Below are 15,724 nucleotides of genomic sequence, written 5' to 3' on the forward strand. Positions count from 1 at the left end.
ATACTCATCCCTAGCTACCAGGCTTTAAACCCTCCCAAACAGTGAACCTCACTAATGTTTGTTTCTAAATTAAATATGTAAAAGCCGCCTTTTATAAGAAGCAGTTCGGCTGCAAATCAAAGTTGTTCTTATTAATCTGTTGAGATTTTTTGGAGGTAACTGGTCAGTCAGAAAGTATATTACACATTTAGAGTATAGAGCATAATAACAGTGCATCGTGACCCCAGACAGTAGCATGACCCCAAACACCCTCTGCTGCACACATGACTGTCAGTGCAGCTGGCTGCTTCCCTTCTAAACCAGACGTTGGTAACATTTCCACCTCCGCTGCTGCTGTCCACTGTGATTGACTCTTCATCTGACAGCGCTGTCAGCAGCCCGGCAGCAGAGACACGCAGCGGTGCGCAGAGAGTTTATACCTAAATGTGAGCAGGAAGCACACTTTTACTTTCTCTGGCTGTGCGGAAAAAGTCTGTTTTTACCTTAAAGAAAGGAATTAAAAGTCAAGACTTGTCGGCTGGTGTGAGGGTTTCCTCTGCTAATGAAAGGGAAAGACTGTCGGCCCAGCCCTCACGTAAACGTCTGTCGGGTCAGAGTTACAGACGGATATCTGCAGTGAAATGCAACCAGAGCTCGCCGGTCCATCTGTTTTTTTTGCATTAAATGAGCTCTTCCCGGACGGACACTTATACAATGCTTTTTGATTACATTTGGTTCAGCGGGTGATGAATGCCCCGACCAAACATCACCAAGTGTCCCCCGGCTGTGTCGGTGTTTTTCCACGGATGGGTGGAAACCGTCTCTTGCTAGTGCCACAGGCTTGTGAAACGAGCGCCGGCTCTCATTAGGCTGAGGGATTTTCACTTCACACGGGACACTGATGCAAGACGATAGTAAGAGTGCCATAACAGGGTGTAAGATGTCATAAATGAATGAGTGTCTACAGGGAGACGCCAAAGCAGTGCACATTCCTTATGAGGTCATGTCATGTTTCTGCACAAATTAACAACTTTAATCATCAAGTTATCGGGGTTGTGAAGTGTAAATCCCTTCAGTGAATACAGGAAGGAAACAAACACTTGTGCTCTAATCCAGTGGCTGCATTCTTTTACCTTTTCAGGCCGCTGCCTCCCCGTGCAAACTCTTTTTATATCAGATTACATGTCCGGACTTTGACCCGCAGTGAGTGAAGCTGTCACTTTGCCAGCTCCGCGGCTGTGCCACCAGCAGCCTTTCCCCAGGTGCAGCAGACTCGTCCTTTCAGCGGGGTCACAGCGGCGCTCTGCTTTGTGGGGCACCGGAGTAGACCACCTCTCCGGGGGGAGACGGCACATCTCTGTTTAGCTGCACAGAGGTGACCTCTCACCTGCAGGCTTCATGTGCTGACGGGGAGGTTTGCAGTCAGGCTGTGATGAAACCTGCTGTTGACTAAAACGCTGTCTGCTTTTAGCTCTGCTCTCTGTTTATCTGTTTGAACGTTCTCATCACATTTAAGCTTCTAATATCCACCTTTTCACTTGTCGTCACTCTCAGTCTGTAATTTCTCAGTGTTTTCCAGACAGGCTGTGTTTACATGCACTCAACACTGTGACTGTGACTGTTAGGAAAACATCAGTATAATGATATGATTACAAGAACTATCAGACAATTTGAAGTATTTATATATTTCTAACTGTATCTCAGCTGTTATGAATAATTAAACAATAACCTGATTCATCAATAGAAACGAAATGTCAAACGCGATCGAGTTGCAGCCTCTCAGTTGTGAGGATTCGCCTGATGGTGAAGTGTTTATCTATCTTGGACTGCTGTTTGGGCAAATCAAGGAAACTCCTGACTTGACAGGGCGTGACTTTTACAGAGAAAACGGTTCAGCTGTGTGGAAAAGAGAGATAACTGGTCGCTCTGTATCAAAACCAGATCAAAGGGCGTTGGTTTAGCTCAGCGGTTAAATCAAGCGTCCCAAATACAGAGGCTACAGTCCTCCATGAGAGGCCCTGGGTTCGACCCCACCCTCGACCCTTTGCCGTGTGTCATCCCCACTCTCACTTCCCCTGTTTCCAACACTGTCCTCTCTCTCTTAATAAAGGCACGAAAGGCCAAAAAAAAGCACAATTTTATAGTACTAATAGTAAACTTTGAACAGTGTTGTAAAACCATAATAGGGCTGGGTTTAAAAAATCGATTCTCAATATCGATTAATAAATCCCGAGATCGATCTTTAACATGTAAAAACGTGTCTGATCACTCACATTTCTGAGTGCTCCTGAATGCAGCACGACTCACCTCGAAGGGAGAAATGCCCGGACTTGTTTACTGCAGCTACTACGGAGACGTCAGAGATCGCAGACGGACTCTTTTTATCGTGTGTGCGTCCATGAATATGTGAGTTAGTTTGGCACTGATGTTTTCGGCACGTTGTTATACAGTGTGTCTTTCCCTATAACTCTTGTGTGGCTTTGTTCTTCGCGCTGTGAGATCTCGTGGCCAAATCTCGCGCAAGTTGAGGCCCAATTCGTTTAATCAAAAGTTAATAATCTGTCTAATTCATAACATTGTTAATATAGTGTTGACTGCTGTGTGTTAATCATGTTAAATAAAAAGCTCATGATGTCACTTCTTTAGTCAGTTCTTATTATAAACATTTAACATGTTGATAATGCACCAGGTTAGAGGTGCACTGATGTTGTAACTGACCACTAACACAAATCGATATCGATATCGAATCGGGACCTTTGAATCGGAATCGAATTGAATTGAGAAATCCACATGGATACCCAGCCCTAAACGTTACATTGGAAACAATCATGTCATCACGTGATTCCATTGAAAGTCAGGGAACAACAAAAAGCAAATATGGCTCCGTTGGCGGTTTTTGATGTTCATGTTTAAAGCTGCATCTTTAACCTCAATGTTCAGTTGGTAGACAACGAACTACTGTGTGTCTGTGGTACAAAATAATGATCAATAATCAGATTTATATGAGGTGAAAAGAAGAAGAAGAAAAAACATAGTAAAAATAAACTAAAATCTAGTTTATGAAATAATACAATAATAGGATTATTTTTTCTTGTTGAACACGTCACACATGCTCTGTGATAGAGCCAGCTAATGGCTGAGCCAGCTGTTTGTCTTCTGACATCACTTCCTGTTGACTTCTGTGAAGAGAGGACAAATAAAATGTGTAAAAACGGAATGCTCATCTCACACTGCACATGTGCAAAGGAGAATATACACATTATTACATTTACGCTGTTCTACTTTTTATTTTGGCTGCAGCAATAAAACCATTGATAGGAGAACAGAGGGATTACGGCCTCACTGAGGAGACTATTTGACAGTGGCTAAGTGGACTGCTGACAAAATGATCACAAGAAGACATCGAGTGTTTATCATGGATTCACTGCATGGAGTCTCTTTAAAGACTTGGAGGCAGGATTAGGAAGCTCATGGAAGAGAGACGATCACACCGATCAGCTGTGTCCCAGCTGATATCTCCCGCTAACTCCGGGTCGGGTCGCGGTGGCAGCAGGCTCAGCAAGGTGACCCAGGCGTCCCTCTCCCCACAACGTTTTCCAGCTCCTCCTGGGGGATTCCGAGCCGTTCCCAAGCCAGACGGGATATAAAATCCCTCCAGCGGGCTCTGGGTTTGCCCCGGAGGCATCCTAATCAAATGCCCGAACCACCTCAACGGGCTCCTTTCGATGGGAAGGAGAAGCGGCTCTACTCCGAGCTCCCCCTGGATGTCCGAGCTCCTTCCCCTCTCTGTAAGGCTGAGCCTGGACAGCCTGCAGAGAAGAAAGAAGGAGTGAGTTGGATGATTGCTCCAATTTGCGGAAAGGTTGCAGTGATTTGTGTGAATTTGCGGGAACGCAACATCGCAACTTCCCGGAGCGACTAATCAGACTTGAATTGATTGACATAAGCACATTTGAAAACTTCCTGCTGTACTGACAGCTGCCGTCTGATCTTTGGACTTCAGGAAATGTAGTTAAGGTGTACATTTTCCCTCTGGCCGCTGTTTACACGACCACACGACTTTATATACTTTCATTTGATTACACGACCACAAGTGACATCATCATACTCGTCCTGGAAAAGGACAGGTGGAGGTGTTTACATGCACTCTGTCAGGTTTGCATTCAGGTGTTATATTACACTGTGAGCACATTTTGTGTGCATGTAAACAGTCATTGTCTCTCCCTCTCTCTCTCTCTCTTTCTCCCACGCACACGCACACACGCACACACACACACACGCACACACACCCTCTCTCTTCCTCTCAGTGTGTATCCTGCCAGATGAGCATGAGGCAGGAAAAGGAATGTAGCTCCGCTCTGTTTACCTCTTCCTCGTTTTCTCACTCTCTCTCACTTCTGACACATTCTCTCTCTCTTTCTTTCTGTGACACCTCCCTCCTCTCTCTCTCTCCCTCTCTCTCTCTCTCTCTCTCTCTCTCTCTCTCTCTCTCTCTCTCTCTCTCTCTCTGTGAGTATGCTCAGTCATTCAGCTCCGTGCCCCGCTGCTGTTTTGTGAGGCTGGAGAGCCGATGGGAAGCCTGTGATTGGGGAAATAAGCGCTTGTGCCGGAGCCGGCTACCTCAAGAGACAAACTAAAGCCAGCGAAGGGACGCAGGAGCTGTGGATTTTAACCCTCTCATGTCAGGAGGAGATGGATCTTTAGCACTTGTGAACTTTGCAGAGAATGGACCGCACGTGTAAAAGACATAAACATCCCCTTCTTGCCATCAGGGACTGCTGGAGAAACGAATGTCTCTGAAATCTGCCGCTCATCTAAACCGCTGTCTGATGTGGATCTGCGCTCGAGAGGTCGAACATCCTTGAAGTGTGAGCCAAATCATTAAGATGGAAGCTGGAGACGCATGATTTACCAGGCAAAAGACACAGCTCAGCAAGGTTAACCTCAAAGACATCTGTTCTACCTGGTTACACCTGGGAAAATGACTGTCTCCAGGGAGGATTAAAGGAATAACCTGTGATGTCAGACTTCACCTGGGGCGGTCGTCTGAGGCTCTGCTGAGTAGTTGCATTGTTAAGAGGGGGCTGCTTCATTTCCAGGTGTGTAAACCACACCAGACGTGACTCACCTGACATCATTCCTTCCTGTGTTTGGACTCTCATTTCCTCACCTCATCTTCTTCTCAGTAATCCCTGCTCTCGAACCCACCGCCACCTCTCGTTTTCTCCCCATGGAGCCACTCGAGAGACGAGAGGAGAGACGCTGATTAATGTGACTCCCAGCAGCCGGGGTCTGACTCTCTCCGCCACTAGAAATAGAAAGTAGAAAGAAGCAGCGGCGCCACTTGTGAACGTTAATCACGAGAAAGAAGAAAAAAAGCACCATGTGGAATCAGTCTGGATACTGCAATCACATCCCTCATGCTGGATATCCCTTCTACCATGCACCCTGCAGGTATGTTGTCACACCCCCGTCATGTAGCCCAGCTCTGCTTCTGCTTCCCGCGCTGATACAGAAAGTGTTTAAGGATGTTTGGCTTTAATCACTTTAATCCGTGGTGTCCCTCAGGGTTCAGTCATGGCTCTTCTTGCGTTTCTGAAAATGGTTGTTGGGACAGTTGTTGATCCAATGAGTCCGGTTAATGCATTTCATTTTAAACTAATCCACGGTGTCTTTTCAAAGCAGACGTTGTGACCAAACTGGTTTGTCAGGTTGGGTGTTTGGTGCCTTCTTTTAACAGAGCCAGGAAACAGGTTTTGCCTGCACAGAATAATAGAAGTGAGTGACTATGCTGGTATGTTGGTCAGTGTGACAGTAGTGGCTGACTGCATGTAGGCACCACAAGTCAAATATGACCAATAAACCAAAATACGATCTCTAAACCTAACTCCCCTACCTTAAACAAAAACAGGAGAAAAAGATGATTCAAAAGAAAATGGCGGTTCACCCCTACTGTTCCTCTCTAGCTCGAGGAATTCTTAAACAAAAATATGGGTGTAACGAAAAACATAAAAGCACAATCAATTCATTATCTAACCAATTTGGGAACACCGAGATGAGACAGAGTTTGTTCCAGCGTCTGGAAGGACAACGGCCTTTTTGAAAGTTGAGAAGGGTGCAGGCAACCAATCCCGCTGCCCTCGACACTCTCCGAACCTCAGCCATTCAGAACGCTCCACCTGCTTCAAACACAGATCCACAAAACAACAGAGCACACACTCGCACACAAATTCAGTCTCCACTACAAAAATACTGAAGTACTAAAATCTCTAAACATGGGCTTAAGATTCGGCCATGGGTGCTCAGGTGGACAATCGTCATCCTTCTCTGCCGTAGCCGTCATTACCACCACTAAATGAACTGTTGCTCTCAGTTGCTCCACATTCAACCATGGAGATGAGCGAGGTACAGGTACGGCAACACCGCTTGGACAAACCACACGCAGAACTACACAAACACAGTTTATTATCTTTGGGATTTTAGAAAAGGAAAGAAAAGTCATCAGCTGACTTCAGAGCGGAAGTAGCGAGTAACGAGAACATTCATACAAATGTAGTGGAGTAAAAGTAATAAATAATACTCAGGTAAATTTACCTTGTTAGTCTCCACCCCTGTTAAGCACTGAGCTGTTATCGTGTAACCCAAAAACCCTCCCACAGTCCTGATGTTTTGCTTATTAGCTGCATTTCGCTGGAACACATGATTATAGTCTGTTCTCTAAAAACACTGGATTAAAGCAGATTACATAAGAGTTGACGGTTCCTCTCCCATTATGTCCCTGCCCCCCCTCCACCCCCAGCTGTAGTGACATCATTACATTTATCACAAGGTTTCAGATGTGACCCAGTCTCAAATGAACACCATCAATCCTCATTCCCTGAGGGGAGCGCGGACCCCTGCCTACGCCTCTTTTTCTGTCGGATACTGTAATAGTCTCTAACCTCTAAAGAGTGCTGGAGCTGAACCACCAGAATACTGATTCACCACCAGTTATCTATCAAACCCCCGTGTGGCTCAGCGTAACGAGGACGGAGTTTAAAACTGAACAGCGTGATAAAGTGCAAACATACAACATGCTAAGTGTACTTTTGTGCTGGCGCGTACGTGAGCTCAGTTGTTGTGCATATGCTTTATGTAAATATGTGTTGGTGCACCAGCAGCAGCAGCGGCAACATCAGTGAGGGTGGTCTGTGCCCGAGGGGAGAGGGATTTAGCTGATGAGTGAGTCATAGCTCAGACCACTGGGCAGGTCAATGACCTGTCAGATCAGCGAGCTCATGACAGAGAGAGAGAGTGTGAACAGGAATCCAGGAAATTGCCCTGAGCTCCAAAACAAGCTAACCATCGCTATTCACTCCCACTCTGGTCTCTTATGGTGAAGTGCTCTGACTCACCCTGTGAATGCTCCACCTGTAGCCCAATCATCTCCTGGATTGGAGGCAAATTTGACTGTTTGCTGCATAACAAATTCAATGTTTGACATGCTTAATATGCAGCAGAAACAAAGTGAATAGCTGCAGGAGATGGAATATTAACTAAGAGTTTTACTTCTCTTCTTTGTGTTTGCTAAAGAAACAGTAAACATCTTGTTTTACTGTTAATCAGGCCCGTTCAACCTCAGATCCCAGCGGCTGTAGTCTGAGACGATATGGCCTCTGGGATCACAGGTGAACGTAAGCGATAATCGACTTCCTTTTCCGCTGCATTGTTACAGAAAGAGAAACTTGTGATTTACTGGTTGCTAACGGGTCTAACTTCACCGACATTTCAACATCATGATGCAGATTTGTAAGAAGTAAGAATTCAAGCTTTGTCAGGTCCGTCCTCAAGAGGAGAAAACGTTTAAAATGCTCGTTTGTTGAACGGAGGTCGGATCGATCTGATGCATTCGAGGGAAATCTGAACGCTTAGCGGCTTTCGTGACACAGCGTCAAGGGAATTTTAGATCTAGAGTGGATTGTTAGCTGTTAGCATGCAGATGTCTGTTTGTAGAGATTAATAAGAAGCTAAATCGTTAATGCTGATACGCTGCAGCCTGCTGATACGTGACTGGTCAATATTACTCGGACTTCAAGCGTAGTTCAAAACAGAACACTTGCCTTCCCGGAAATCCACGTCCCTGCCTACAGAGTCTACATTTCTATGTAGAATCTATAAATAGAGATTAAGGCCCATCTTCTCCATACTGGGAGAGTGACTGCTGAGACTAATATTAAATTAAACACCGACATCGCTCTGACAAATAAGGGCAAATACTTTTTCAGTTTCCAGTTAAGGCGTTAAGGGAACATTTTAAAGGATCCGAGGAGGAGGACAGCCCTGAAATTGAATCCTTTTTTCTCTGACGAAGAGGTGATGAGGTTTCAATATCGCACTTGTCACTTTAATAAAATAATAAAATGTTCTATTTTTTATGAGTCTCTTGCGAAGCTGTCAAACTGCTGCTCCTTTGTGTGCTTTTTAATAACAAATTCAAACTGTATTACTTTGCATTAGAGAGAGAGACGAGGTGGCTGCGAGGTGACGCCCAAACTGTGCACTCAGTAAAAGTTCAGAGATCCCCAGGACGCTCTAGTTAATGATTCTCTCACCTGTCAACAGGCACATTATTGACACCGCAAGACTCCGCCCCTCCTTCCTCCGCTTAATCCAGTGCGTTTACATTCAAATGACAAAGTGTTCGCTCTCTGTTAGAGGATGTCCTGAGACGCAGTCCGTTGTTTGGTCCGCTAATCCAGCATAAGCCCGCAGCGTCAGTCAACCACGGAGGCTTGAGGTGAGCGTGAAAGCTTAATGAGGGCCTGCGTGCTCACAGCATTGATTGTGTGAGTGTGAGTGTGTGTGTGTGTGTGTTTGTGTGTGTGTTTGTGTGTGTGTGTGTGGGGGGGGGGGGGGGGAGTGGTCACGCGACATGCTCTCTTATCGGGAATATCTACTGTGTCCTATGATTTGCTGAACAAACTTGATCAATGATTTTAATTGAGCAACATAACAAACTGTTTATTCGTGTAGCGTTTTATTTAGGCGCGTTTGCGGATGTGACTCATCGGACAGAACCATAAAAAAAGACAGTGATGAGAGGGCCAAAGGTCACGCCACAGATTCAAACTCACAACACTGCATGTGCAGAGTAATCCAGACAGCTCAGAGGTGTGTCTACCTGTGTGCACGTAACCTGCTTTCTCTGTACTGTACTCTGAGTGTGTGTGTGTGTGTGTGTGTGTGCGTGCAGGTCTGTCAGCCCCACAACGGATCAGGGATGTAAATGGATTTGGGCTGGTGACCCTGCAGGGGGTGAATGGAGCAGATTGTCTGAAGGCTTGCGTCTCATCCCCACACACTTAGACAAACACACACACATACTTGTGCTTCTATCTTTGTGAGGACTCTTGTTGACATTGTGCGCTCCCTCTGACTTTTACAATCAAAAGTAAAAGCCTAATCCCAACACTTACCCTAACCAAACCTGGACCTTAAAAGTCCCCACTTTGCCAAAATGTCCTCATTCTGCAGGTTGATAAATGAAATTGGTCCTCTCAAAGATAGATGTACAAGAACACACACACGTACTTACACTGCTCCCTTTGTGAGGGCTCTTGTTGACGTAGCTTCTTACTCTGACCTTAACAATCAAAAGTAAAAGCCTGACCCCCCCAGAGTTGAAACCTGTACCTTAAATGTATGTCTAAACCTTCAATGGACCCACTTTGCAAAAATGTCCTCATTCTGCGGTTAAAAATCGAATTGGTCCTCACAAAGATAGAAGTACAAGAATACTCACACACATATTCTTACGTTGCTATCTGTAAGGGGATGCTTGCTTCTTTAACATGTCCTTACTTCCCAAAAGCGTCCTATAAGTCTGCAGGTTAAAAATCAAAGTGGTCCTCTTACAGTCGAGCTGAAACGGCATTTCGAGAGTACCTAGCTTCCGTATCGTGACGTATTTCCGAGTGAAACAGGATGTGCAGGCGGGACATATCATTAGAGGGATTTGATTTGATCGTTGAGAAGTGGGCGTAGACAGACGTTCTCCACAGCGCAGTAGCTAGCTAACTGACCGAGCGTTCTTGGTGCTCTGCGGCTAAATGTTGCAGATTGATTGGTTGAAATTGTTTGGTGCTAACTTACGTAAGCACGCGTGAAATTTAGTTTTACCGGAAGAAAAAATGATCAGATTTTGATATAAGAATACGAAGAAATGGATTTTCTGTGTTTTTTTTTGGCCTATATTGTTAAATAAATGCACAATATTACCGGGGATGTGATGTAAAAGGATTAAAATGACATTTTTCATTTCACCTCAACTTTAAAGATAGAAGTTAAAGAGTGCTCTGCCATGCATGTTCCTAGAATTACGCACAAAGACGAACATTTCAAAATGTTAATTCCAACAGCTCATAATTAACCAGTTTTAAAGAAGCACCACCTCAGCCTCTCTCAAATATTTAGTTGGCGAAGTGTGCGAGGCTGCCTGCTGATCTCTAAACGTGGACTGAATATTATGTGTGACAAATTAAACTGAGCAAGAACAAAATGTATTACAGCGGTGCGATCCCTGTCATCTTTAGTTTAGGTCATAAAATACATTTGCGTAGCAGGATTCCTGGCTGGAATAAAGATGAGAGTATTTAGTGCTTCACTTCTTTGGAAGGCTGGGCAGGAATAACTGTGAGGAGAGCGTCGTAGGTAATTACTGTAACAGCAGCGACACTGTAATGGTGTAAGAGGTTCAAAGTAGCAAAGGGAGTTCTGCTTATGTCCAGAGGCAAAAAATTAGCAGACACTTAAGGGGAAGATGCCCCTGACAGTTTCCTAAAATACCTTTTGAAGTTAAATTAATGCTCCTAATAATTTGTAGAACCATCGGCTTTCTCACAGTTCAGCTTCTTCTCGTTCCCACCGAGTATTAACATCTAAATGCAGCTGCTCTTTACTACAAGCCACTGTACTGTTGGATTTATGGGAGCGTTTGACTAAGACTCCCTTGCACAGAACAATCTGGGCAAAAGAAGCGTAGATTTTAATAAGAAAACAACCAAACACCGAGCCTGAAGCGGTATCAATGTTCGCATTGTGCAGCCAGGCGTTCGAGAGTCTGCCAACTTCACATTACCAAACGGCATAAACTGAGTATAAGACAATCGAGGGTTGGAGCATGGATTATTTTTGGACATAAAAGGAGGGAAATGGGCCCTGCCCCCGCCTGCCTGTACCAGGAAACAAGAAAACAAATCTTAGCTGCTACAAAATTTGATTAAATATGTCCAAAAGTTGATTAAGCACCCGCGTTTCAATGCCTATTGTGTTTCAGAAAAGGGCACAGTTCAGTCCAAGCATCTGACCCGGCAGTTTATCTCTGGAGCCTGCTGGAGAATCTGCCACTCAGCCTCTGTAGCTGTCCCCTCTTCCTCCTGAGTGTTGACACACTGCTGCGGCTGGATGTTTGATGCAGCTGACACTTTGACAAAACGAATTCCCTTCCAGTCAGTCTCGGGGAGGGCGGCCTTATGTCACAAAGTGCTGGGCTGTCACAGCAGCGTTCTCGGGTGGGACTGCACTGCAGAGCGATAGAGCTGACAGGGCTGTGGTTTCTTTGACGCTGTGGTTTGTCTGTGAGAGTGGTGATGTGGTGAGTGTGGGTTAACTTTGAGTACAGTCTGTTTTCACAACAATCAGAAACCACAGGGAAGGAAAAATCCTGGTTTCTAATGTTAACAGGAAACCAACATTTCAACAACCAGCTCAAGAAGAAGAGAGACAACAGGGGGATCACATTAGTGTGTTATGATACAAAGTATTGTTTGTCTTCCACTGGAGTTATAAAAGGAGGATATGATCATTCTGTTTTTACTGAAGACAGGTCTGTTTATTGTTGGGCTGTGACGGTAACTGCATGACTACAGTACCGCTATGTGACGCCAACCGCAGATGGACCCAGTGACCGTCATCACCGCTTCTTTATTTCTTTTTTCTAAATATCTGAGACCCACAGTTTGCTGACTTAAAGTAAGAATCTCAAAGGTCTCAGTTTTGTTCCCTTTGGCGGCTCCTGTGGTGATAAACGGTAATTGCGGGAGCAAACTTCCCAGATATCCAGACAGTGCTGCATGTGTGACGTCCACGGTTGGCTCCGGTTGTAACTCTTGATTTTCCAGGCTAACGGGCACTTTTCTTCTCAGACTGTTTGCTTCATCTGAGCGTCGAGTTTGTTTCTTTTTCTTTGGATTTTCACTTCTTGTTGAAGTTGTATCTGTAGTCATCCATCTTTTCTTTGTTTGTTCAGCCATAGTAGATTACTGTTTACTCGCAACACTTGCAGAGAGCGGAAAAGCAGCCGCTTAGCTCCGCCTACCCTCTCTGGCAGACCAACCACTGCTGGCTGATGGAAAACGCGTCACTAACTGGGTGCCGCTTGTGATTTTTTCCACAAATGTCGCACCAGACACCCAGTCTGTAATACTGCAAATGCACAGCTTTCATCAGTGGGCCATAGGCTCAATCACCATGTGTTACATCATTCAGTGATAGATAGAAACTTAACAGACATTTATTTACATGAACATCTTCGAGATTCTTACTTTAAAACCCAGGTTCAATAGATTCATAGAAACTGAAATAAAATGTGAAAATTAAAAAATAAAAGGTCCAGTATCAGCAGTGAAGCGCGTTTTTTTTCCCCCTTTACTCAAACGCCACACACCACATTTACAGGTCGCTGTGGGGGCACGGAGAAAACAGTCGGACCTGAATGCTGTCAGGTTTCATCAGGGGATGCAGCAGTGAGACACTTTTCTTTTTCGTTAACAAAAATAATGAGGAAAAATGTTCGTCCATCACCTTTTTTCCATGAGGAAGACGAGATGTTGACGAGCTAAAAATAGATTGCTGATAATAAAAACTCTGAAGACACAAATGTTTTGTTTTCGTTAACGAGATGAGACGGGACTAAAATGTTGGTGGTCCTGTGGAACATTGAAAATGCATATTTTCCCCCACTGTGCGTCTAACCTGCCAAAATACAAGCAATACATCCCTGCACCTGGGTAACCCGCTTGAGATAACGGGTTATCAAAGGTGGTTATGAACTCTCTCTGTTAACTCAGGCTTTCTGCTTCAGGTGCTGTGCACGCTCACAGAGAAAGGGGCGTTTTACGCGTCATTTAAACTAGACTTAAACTATAAAAGGTAAAAGCAAATGTGACTAAAACTAAACATTTTCATCTGAAGCCTAAATCTAAAATAGCTGCCTAAATGAACGCTGCAAGAGAGAGTGAGAGGGAAAGTAAAAAGACTCAGAGAAAGATGGCGAACAGGGCCGGTATGTGTAGCGGCAGGAGGAACGCAAGCCCGCGAGCGCCGCAGCTCAGAGTCTCCGACCGTCTGTTGATCAGGATTTATTGGTTTATTTGCAGAAAACTTTTCAATAAGTAATATTAACAAAGTAATATGTAAAGCAAAGAAAAGTGTCATCGTGTCAGTGACAGCTTTGTTTGTCTGCAAACAATAAACAAGCGTTTTTAATACACTCACAGAGCAATAGAACTGTCTTGTCCTATAGGGAACAATGTAAACTCACACTTCACATTAAAGTCTAACAGACATTGCTGACATTGCTCTATTGTAGGCGATTTCCCCGTCCTCATTAGCCAGATTAACTCACTTTATCTACAGTATATTCTGCCCGGCCTGGATGCTAAATTAGTATGATGGCCAACCTTTCAGGCTCATTTCACATTCTTCGATTAGACACCATCTCCAAATGTCAGCCTCCTTTAAATTCCACATCTGTCCTCATCCCAACCTGCCTCAATAATGAGGATGAAGTTGTTTTCTCTTTAGGTAGCAGGGACCTTGAGAGTTCACTGAAGGTTTGGCTGCTCATCCCCGCCTGAAGAGCCATTAAGGTTTAGTTTAATGTGTGTTTTTTTAATTTGTTTCATCAGCTGTAGGATGAATGCTGCGGCGGAGATTGAGACAATCAGGTCTGCGAGAACAGAAGGCAGCCATGAACACGGGCAGTTTGCAGAAGGAGATGAGACCAGGATATATCTGCCATGATGTCAAATTGCTCCTGAAATCGTGCTGGATGTGGCTTCATTAGAGCCAAACTGCCGGTACAGATGGACAGACCGTAGCCTGCAGCACGACTTGAAGGCTGCTGACTTCAAAGACTCCAGCTCGGTTGATTTCTGGCTGAATCTGAGCGGAGCAGAGACGCTGAGCACTTGTTGGGGAAGTGCTGGTTTCAGTTTGGGCTCCGGCCTCGGTGGGTAGGAGAGAATCAGAGTCACTTATATTTTCAAGAGCGAGCGAAGGTGTTTGTACATGTGTTCACAGAATTGTTGCAGCTCTGGATACACATCACTACATTTACTGCCAGAGAGGAATATATCTTGGCGTGCTCTTTGCTTCTATGGCCGAGAGTTTGGAGTTCTAAGACACTGTGATAAACTTAACTTTTGCAGACTCTGACTGCCCTTGATGCACTCTGTAGGCAAAGTAAGAAAGTTAGATAACATTTAAAAATCTACAATAAACACACCAGGCCTGAACTCTGCTGTTGTTCCTGTTTTTTTTAAATACACAGCTCCATAAAGAAATAAGAGACATTTTCAAGTGATAATGTCAAAGATTTTCATTTAAATAAATGTCACAATCTATCACTGAATGAGGTATCACAATGGTGATTGAGCCTATGGTGCGTCTTTAGTGGAAAAAATCACAAGCGGCGCCCAGTTAGTGACGCATTTTCCATCAGCCAGCAGTGGTTGGTCTGCCAGAGAGGGTAGGCGGAGCTAAGCGGCTGCTTTTCCGCTCTCTGCAAGTGTTGCGAGTAAACAGTAATCTACTATGGCTGAACAAACAAAGAAAAGATGGATGACTACAGATACAACTTCAACAAGAAGTGAACATCTAAAAGGAAAGCGACCGTCAGCAAGGAAAATAAAGAGTTACATCCATAAGAAAGCCAACTGTGGACGTGTGGTTAAATTGGGAAGTGTACTCATGCAATTACCGTTTATCGCCATTAGAGGCGCCAGGGAGGGGGAAACTGAAATCTTCGAGATTTAATCTTTAAATCAGCGTCTCGCTCTACATGTCACGGTCAGCCCAATCCAGATGTGAACGCCATCGAAAACTTCCTGAATGTGATCAAGAGGAAGACGGATGTTAACAAAGCCGAGCTGCTCCAAGAGACAGACTGGAGGAGAGCATGCAGAGATGCATGAAAGCTGTGATTTAAAACCAAGTTATTCCACCAAATACTGGTTCTGAACTCTTCCTGAGTTAAAACATTTGTATTCTGTTGTTTGAACTTGTTTTCTTTGCATTATTTGATGTCTTTTTTGCATCTTTTGGTTATCTTCCGGCCCGATCAGACAGAGCGCGTTTTAGCATCAGTTATAATCTCGGTAAAAAATGGACAGGCGGAGGGCGCTTGCTCTGGCTTTGATGGAGGGAGAGAAGCTGTTCCCAAATACATTAAACACGGGGAAGCAGAGATCCGTGTGGGTACGAGACCCTCAGAAAGAGGAAAGATCACGGCGATCACTCGTTGTCGTCACCCCACAGAAGGCCAGCCTCTCCATTCATCCCATTGGACAATGAGAAACAAAGGCCCATGATGTCGGGCACTTTTCTGCTTTGAGTTGAAGTTTTTCAACTTGAGGCACTCGAGTTGAAAAACACGATGCAACAGAAAAGCAGCGCGCAGCTTTGATCGGGACCTTAACCCGTCGTC

General features: G+C 44.7%; 1 protein-coding gene across 3 annotated transcripts in view; it reads left to right on the forward strand.

Moving 5' to 3' along the window:
- plekha7a (pleckstrin homology domain containing, family A member 7a) overlaps nt 1–15,724 on the forward strand; it is a 165,900-nt gene that overhangs the window by 41,001 nt on the left and 109,175 nt on the right. The window contains exon 1 of one of the 3 annotated variants that reach the window (XM_069685815.1): nt 4,534–5,433. The exons of the other annotated variants lie outside the window; for them this stretch is intronic. Within the exon in view, the coding sequence (XP_069541916.1) occupies nt 5,363–5,433 (71 nt within the window). The 5' untranslated portion in view covers nt 4,534–5,362. Of the gene's footprint in view, nt 1–4,533; nt 5,434–15,724 lie in introns of those variants that run through there. 3 annotated transcript variants of the gene reach the window in all.

The sequence above is a fragment of the Semicossyphus pulcher genome, unplaced genomic scaffold (genome assembly GCF_022749685.1).
Source record: "Semicossyphus pulcher isolate SPU_LCO1_2020_fin unplaced genomic scaffold, fSemPul1.0.p SCAF_8, whole genome shotgun sequence".
Classification (NCBI taxonomy): Eukaryota; Metazoa; Chordata; class Actinopteri; order Labriformes; family Labridae; genus Semicossyphus; species Semicossyphus pulcher.